This window comes from Eurytemora carolleeae, unplaced genomic scaffold (assembly GCF_000591075.1).
Source record: "Eurytemora carolleeae unplaced genomic scaffold, Eaff_2.0 scaffold124, whole genome shotgun sequence".
Classification (NCBI taxonomy): Eukaryota; Metazoa; Arthropoda; class Copepoda; order Calanoida; family Temoridae; genus Eurytemora; species Eurytemora carolleeae.
In genome coordinates this window covers 87,322-95,414 of record NW_019396953.1, presented here as the reverse complement: position 1 = coordinate 95,414, position 8,093 = coordinate 87,322, and the positions used below count along the sequence as shown (strand labels likewise).

The following is an 8,093-nucleotide window of genomic DNA, read 5'->3' as shown; positions in this document are numbered from 1 at the left end:
GGGAAGATTCCCCCTCAAAATGATGCCAGAATTTATGGACCATGGAGAATTTTTTCTTCATCATTTATCTCAGTTATTCGTGCTGGTTCTAGGTTTTTCAATAATCTATTCAATGAATCAATAAATAAACTGAGAGTCCATCAATTCAAAATTTAAATTCAGAAAGTATAGATTTTTGCATCAACTTGGCTGTACACTTGACACTGTACACAGAGCTCAATGATCCATGTAAGATATCCCGTGGCCGAGGCCTATAAAAATATTTATGGTTCGCCATAAAATCATGGATTTGTGTATATTTTCATAATTCCGTCGTGCAGTAGAGAGAACGCTTTGTAAGGAATTAGCAGAAAATAAATTATTTTAGTTAAGTCATTATTATATCGCATATAGTCCTATAATCCCTAGTAGAAATTTGTTAAAAAACATTTATTTTAAACTTAATCGTTTCCCTTTTTCCTCTTTGGTCAATACGTTTTCAACCTCGCATCTTTTCAAACCAATTTTTTTCTGAAGAGCTATTTATAAAACAAAACATTTGAAAAGTTTTATATTCAACAATTTTGCTTTTCTGACTCAATTGGTGTAAAACTGGCGGAGATATTAGGTCACAAAGTTGCACATCATATTGATTTAAACATATCTATCAATGGAAAGTTGCACATCATATTGAGTTAAACATATCTATCAATGGAAAGTTGCACATCATATTGAGTTAAACATATCTATCAATGGAAAGTTGCACATCATATTGAGGTAAACATATCTATGATGCTGGCCGGATCATTACAAAGGGGTGGTAATTTAGCTTTCTCGTTTAGCAACCTGCTGGCGTTATCTATAGCCTCCTGTCCCGCGCTTATTGTGCTCACAAGTGCGCGCTGCGGCTCGGATAATAGATTATGCACCTCGGGATATTGAGCCTAAATAAAACCTTCTTAATTTAACATTAAATGTTGCAAAACTAAATTTTTTATTGTTTTTAAAATTATTTAATAAATTTAATAATTTAAAAATCAATTTTGATAAAAAATCTACCGTTATCTCTACACTCCAAGCTGCAGCGTGAAAAAATAAAGGAAATTAATTTTACGGCAAAATAAGTGAAAAACGGCGCTTTTGACGGTAAACCTACCCCTGGATCAAAACCGCCGCCGTTATGCATGCCGTTACTCATAGAAACGGCAGTACCGCTGGCATGTACACTAGTCACCACCTTCTCCCCTGTAATAAAGTGTTAAAACTAAAAAAACTAAAATACATTTTTAAAAGCAAGTACAATTTTTTTGGGACATTAAAAAGTACACAAAAAATATTTAAACTCGAAAAATAAATGTAAATAAAGATGCAAGTTTTTGATAATTTACTTGTATAAGTATTAGAAAAATAATACAAACTATACAAGATAGTGAGAGTTATAATGAGAATAATAACAATGAAAAAGCATAAAAAGATTTAAAGCAAGATTTGTTAAGCGTACCGCCAGAGTTTCTAAGCAAGCCAGGTTTGGCGAGAGAGTCTGTTTTGGCCTTCTTGAGGTTGGCCGGGAGTCCATGAATCTCAATGGCCCGGCCAGGAGATATGAAGGACTCCTCCAGCACCTCCTCCTCGTTACCGTCCTCGCCAAACCTCTCCTTACGCTGCCGACGCTTCAGGATGATGTCGATGTAGCCAGCGATCAGGGCAGAGATCTGTTCTCCTGCAGATAGATAGATAGATAGATAGATAGATAGATAGATAGATAGATAGATAGATAGATAGATAGATAGATAGATAGATAGATAGATAGATAGATATACAGAACACATTGAGTTATGAGCTTTAAAAACTATTTTTTAACATTTTCTTTCAAAAATCTTCTTTTTATTCGAATAGAAAAGTTCTCTTGAAAGGACTGTAAGTGTACTTTCAAGTGACCTTCCGTGCAAAATTGGCAATGTCCGATTCACAACGATACTCTTAAAAACCTTTATCTGATCAATAATATGGAAGATATTGTCATTTCTAAATTAAATTCCGATAATTCCTATATGTGTTACTGCAAATAGCAATGCACAAGTTACTGTTGTAGTAAAACCATAATTGATAAAAAAAAAGTTTTAAAAATGCTAAACATTAATTTCTCAGTCATACATGATAAGACAAAGCTTGTTGTGAATCCTTGCATGGGAGTTTTACAGATTATGAAACTGATGAAGACGACCTACCTTAACCAGGAAGAAATGAACTCCGAATGTATCCAGGCTCCTGGCTAGCTTGACGTACTTGTATTTAGCATCTATCTCTGAGATACCGACCAGGGTTCGGTGCTCTCCGAATATCCTCTTCTCAACGTTCTTAGTCTTCATGAAGGACAAGGGAAGAAATTCTTTCAAACTAAAAAAAAATTAAAATATGCAAACAAAAATTGTCAAAAAATCTATGTCATATAACTCTTTAACAAAAAAAAACTCAAACCTAGACTAATGAATTTTTTGCACAAATTAAATAATTTAATTATTTATTTCTAAAGTTGAAGTAAAAGTTTTGCTTGGATTAATTGTAAATATTCAACTTAGGAATTGATTTATTGATCTTACAGTAAAACCAGTTTAGAATAACAAAAACAAACAATACCATTTTTAGTTAAAAATATGCAAAGGGTTAAAAAATCCTCAGAAATAAAGTTAAATAATTCCTGTTTCAATGAAAAAAAAAACAATAATGTGTTGCAAAAATAAAAGTAAAATGAAGGACAAATGATTGAATGACAGCGGAAAAATAGGTTGTTTTGTTTTTCCTTGAAAAACATTGATTTCAGATATTGTCATGAATAATTTGAAATAAATTCTGGACAATAAAAACCGATCGAGAATCGTACTTTACAAAAGTTTTAACATTCTTTTTATTAGATAAATTTATCAATACCATCCCTTTGAGTTAAACATATCTATCAATGGAAAGTTGCACATCATATTCCCCCCCCCCCCCACTCTACCTCACAAAACACCTTTCATGCACACTTAGGATACATTTAAAATTTCAAAGAAACCTCTCAATTTACACATACCCTTTCCAAATCCATTCTTGATGTTTTTTCTTTAAACCACTCCATTTTTTCTATTTTTCTTTAAACCACTCCATTTTTTTTTCATTTTTCATACTACTTTCCTTCCATATATTTATCCTATATTTGAATTCTTTAAATTACTTAAAATGTTTCGTTAAAATTCTTACTTTTGCATGTGTAACCCAAAAAGTGTGATATTTTATTGAAGTCTATCTTGATTGCATCTCTACCACTATATGTTTTCAAAAATAAACTGATTTAAAGGATAAAATAACTCGCTCAACTTCTAATTTTCTAATCTCTATATTGTTTAAACCTGATGATATTTCAAACTTTGACTATTTTTTCTCTAGCAGAATACAAATAATCTACGAATGCAGACTGAAAAGATATAGCAATAAGAAAACTTGAGTTTGGGCCACGCAGATTTAGCAGTTTGTTTCCTTGTCCAAGCAAGCAGAGACTTTCGATCCCAAGTTGACCATTTTTTGCCTTTTCTCATTCATATTTCTTTTGTCAACGGATGCGTTTAAATGAAATAAAATTTAAAGGCTGTTGAAATCGTAGACAAAACGCGATTGTATACAAATTTATTAGTTTAGGGTGGAGCGAGGAATCGGTTTTATTGTCTAAAATCTATTTCTTTATGTTGAACCCTGTAAATGTTGTCCTGTAAAAGTAAACTACTTACTCTGCGAGCATCCCAGGTTTATGTTTGTCATCTTTATGATCTCCAAACTGTATCTGAACCTAGACAAAACATACCAATCAGGAAACTCAGAAATATATTTTTTCAAATGCAATGTTTGTTTAAACTTGTTTAAAACGAAACATTTATCTTTTCTGTAATTATGGAGTTATTTCAAATTAAATTTTAGACAATATTTGTTTTTAAAGTTAGGTCCCTTTATTCGAGATCTGTGACCAGTCCCTTTCAGTTGTACCTGGTAGGCTGCGAAGGTGATTGCCTTCTCTATCTCTACAGGATGGGTTCCTTCTAGGATCTGTTCTTTAGCTTGTTCATATAGCAGATTCAACTGGACTGGGTCCCTAAAATATATACAATACAATACTGCTCATACAGCAGATTCAGCTGGACTAGGTCCCTACAATATATACAATACAATACTGCTCATACAGCAGGTTCAGTTGGACTGGGTCCCTATAATATATACAATACAATACTGCTCATACAGCAGATTCAGCTGGAGGTCCCTACAATATATACAATACAATACTGCTCATACAGTAGATACAGCTGGACTGGGTCCCTACTCCCTACAATATATACAATATAACACTGTTCATACAACAGATTCAGCTGGACTGGGTCCCTACAACACATATAACACTTACAAAATCAGGTTTATTTTAAGTACGGGGTTACCCATAAAGAATATGAATGAAAAGACGACCTGAAACTCTTAAAATATGAGGATTTCAAGGTTAATTTAAACCTTCTGCATTGAATATTGTGTCAAAAAAGTGATAAACCAAAAACAGTGGAATATTTTTATGGAAAGAAATGGAACGAATAAAAAATGTTATCTCCTATCCTGGACAAATTCCTGAGTACGCCTCTGAATAAAATATATGTAAACCCACCTTGCGTCTACGTTTGCGTCGCTGTAGAAATATTTCCGTTTGAGTAAAAGTATTTCTGTTTCTTCTATCCCTTGTTCTCGTAGGGTCTTGCTGTGATCTACCCAGGGAACTAAACATACATATTATTATTATTATAATTCTTGCATTTCTTATATCATTATATCTTTTTAATTCTGTGGCTTTGTATCTCTACATCTCTGTATCCCTAAATTCTCCGTTACTCTAAATCTATGTTTCTTTAAATCTCTGTACCTCTAAATCTCTGTATCTCTAAATCTCTGTATCTCTAAATCTCTGTATTTCTATATCTCTGTATCTCTAAATCTCTTTATCTCTAAATCTCTGTATCTCTAAATCTCTGTATTTCTAAATTCGTTGTATCTCTAAATATATCAATCTCTAAATCTCTGTATTTTCTCTGTATTTCTGTAGGTTTTTCTGTATGTCTGTATTTCTGTAGGGGTGTATGTAAGTGTGTGTCTATATGTCTGTATCTCTGTATGTCTGTGTGTATATCTGTGTAATCTCTGTATCTCAGTAACAGTATTAGTTTCGTTCTATTTACCAATCTATCCTTAACATTAAAAGCAACTAAACAGATAGATAGACAGACATTAAATAGATAGATGTACAGACATTAGACAGGTAGATGTACAGACATTAGATTGATAGATGTACAGACATTAGATAAATATTAGATAGATAGAAAGATAGACAGACATTAGATAGGTAGATGTATCGATATTTGATAGATAGATACAATAGATAGATAAATGTACAGACATTAGATAGGTAAATAGATAGACATTAGATAGATATTAGATAGATAGAAAGATAGAAAGAGATGTAGATAGATAGATAGATGATTTGAAAATTGTGCTTTTAACTTGAGTACTACTTTAATTGTACTTTTTCAGTAATATCCAATTTTTTCCAACGAGTAAGGTAAGATTAAACAAATGCCTTTAATTCAATGTATCAATGTATCTTTCAACATTTTTAAAATACATCAATTTACATTTTTAAAAGCCACAAATGGTTTAAAATACAACTCATTTAACTCTAAACTTCCTAACTTAATTTTTTTTTTAATTAAAATTTAGGACAGCGAGATAAAAAGAAAAGGAATTGAGTCTTTGCCACAAACTCAAACGTTCTTATTCCTATATCTTTGCAACCTGACGGGCGAACCTTTGATATTTCAAACTTAGATTATTTGATCCAACGGAATTCATAGTTATCTATCTATGCTCTACGATATTGGATTGGCAAAGATATTGAAATTAGAAAATCAGAATTTGTGGCAAAGACTTAATTCCTTTGTTGGTAAAATTCGGATTAACAAGTTTTGACAATAGTTTTGAATTTACATCATCCGAACCAGTCTTAATTTTCACAATTTCAACAAGATGTATAAAAACTTCAAAAATCATTCATTGGCAAAAAGTATTATAAACTTTTTAAATCTTGAATAGCAAAACTTCTAGTTTTGTAATATTTTTAAAAACTTTAAGTATTGAAAAAAAAGTTGAAAAAAAATTGAAAGATTGACGGAAAAGAGGTTCTGATCCTTGAAGATAGGAATATATATATATAGATAGATAGATAGATAGGTCTTTACATTAAATCCAGAAAATTGGGATAAAATAGTTTTCGGGTCAAATTCCCCCTGGCAGGAATATTCCCCTGGATAGAACCCGGAAATATTACCCTCTAAAGATGGTTTTCCCCCACCTCATGGATGCTCAAGAGATTGAGACAAACTGAACCATTTCCCGAGATTTTAGTGTGGAGGGGGAAAATATTTCCCGGTCCCTCCTCAAGAGGGGGAAACTAGTCCCAGCCGCGGGAGAAAGCAGATTCAAGCTTTCTTATTGAATCCCCGACCCCTAGCGAAGGTTGGGGAAATAGTATTCTTGGGTTTAAAGTACAAATTTTCACCATTTGGGTTAAAATCTTCAAATAGGATTTAGATTGTTATTTTGGTGTTTTTTACTCAGGAAAAAATATAAACAGGGGGATGGGGTTCAATAATTAACAGAGTCGAGATAAAAAAACAAACAATTAAACTTACTTCCGTCCTCTGTGTGTAGATTTCTTCTCATGGTGGCCATCTTGGAATCCACAACGGGTTCATTATCATCTCCCTTTTTCCTTCGAAGTGTGAGGGTTCCTCCCAGGGTTCTCGTCTTGTTGTTCGGAGTCTGGTTCTCCTGATCCTCATCCTTCCTCTCCTGGGCCTAGAACAACATTGAATTTAAGGGACTGTTTAAGTATTTCAAAGCGACCCTCAATTCAAAAAAGATTCACAACGAAACACTTTATTTGACTAAAAATAAGGGAGATATCAACGCTTTTGTCTTGAAAATTTGATCCAAATTCTCTCTTGCATTAATCTACAATACACCTTTAAAGAGAGCCTCAATTGTATATAATCAATTTTCGAATAGAAATCTCTCTTATTTTTACGTAGACAAAGCTTATACGGGTACCGTTGTGTATCGTAGAAAACATCCTATAAATGCAGGGTGTCTTGACAAAAAGTGTGCGATCCTTTTAACAGTTTTATCCTGGCTCCATCAGCATCAACTTGGTCCAGTTTTGTCTTTTATTCAAAATCAAATATTTTTTTAATCTAAAATCTTTCAGTAAGAAAATCTAAAAATTTACATTTTTTGGGTTAAAAAGTTGAAAGTGGGTAAAAAAGTGGCTAATAAAACAGGACATCTGAATCACGATAGTTTTATTGTCTTTTAAAATTCTGTCTTTGATCATTTAACTTATTTCTTTGTTTCTGATCACTAATGAGCATGCGCATGATCATTTAAGATTATAAATGATCATCAATTTTTTTATTACTCACCAGACTGTATTCATCGTGGTTTGTGATACCAATCTTAGTGCAGATTATCACCATCAGGTTTGCAACAACCTAAAATAATATTATTTTTCAAGTTGCAAAAATAAACGTTAAAAATCAATATTTTTCTTTTCAAATATTTTTGACTTTGTAATAAAAATCAATATTTCGGCCAGTCGAATAAATATAGAATTCAAATAATCGGCGGTCATGACGAGAAAATACCTGAGAATCGTCAACGCTGATTGATCTTAAACTTTTGTCTTGAAGACGGACTTTGAGAACTCTTATCTTCCTCCTGTAATCCAGGGTGTCCTAAATACATGGGATATTATCCTCCTGTATTCCCAGGGTGTCCTAAATACATGGGATATTATGGATATGGGCCGGGATCCCATAAACCCAGTCTTTCAATTAGTGCCCACTTCTAACACCCAGAAATGGGCCAAGTGTTAGTTTTGGAACAAATGTCCCCTGAAATAAACAAAACAAAAATTAATTAAAAAAAAGTATCAGCCAATCAGCCAATATCAGCCAATAAGGCAAAGCAAATGTAAGCCCCCCCCTTGAGTTAAACAT

At 32.7% G+C, this 8,093-nt stretch overlaps 1 protein-coding gene across 1 annotated transcript in view; it reads right to left on the bottom strand.

The window, feature by feature from the left end:
* LOC111710472 (talin-2) overlaps nucleotides 1-8,093 on the bottom strand; it is a 48,771-nt gene that overhangs the window by 27,383 nt on the left and 13,295 nt on the right. Inside the window, exons 5-14 of the mRNA XM_023484572.1 lie at nucleotides 7,740-7,829; nucleotides 7,518-7,586; nucleotides 6,729-6,894; nucleotides 4,655-4,763; nucleotides 3,994-4,099; nucleotides 3,741-3,799; nucleotides 2,208-2,376; nucleotides 1,481-1,706; nucleotides 1,136-1,224; nucleotides 771-923 (exon numbers count right to left, since the gene is read on the bottom strand). Of these exons, the coding sequence (XP_023340340.1) occupies nucleotides 771-923; nucleotides 1,136-1,224; nucleotides 1,481-1,706; nucleotides 2,208-2,376; nucleotides 3,741-3,799; nucleotides 3,994-4,099; nucleotides 4,655-4,763; nucleotides 6,729-6,894; nucleotides 7,518-7,586; nucleotides 7,740-7,829 (1,236 nt within the window). The remainder of the gene's footprint in view (nucleotides 1-770; nucleotides 924-1,135; nucleotides 1,225-1,480; nucleotides 1,707-2,207; nucleotides 2,377-3,740; nucleotides 3,800-3,993; nucleotides 4,100-4,654; nucleotides 4,764-6,728; nucleotides 6,895-7,517; nucleotides 7,587-7,739; nucleotides 7,830-8,093) is intronic.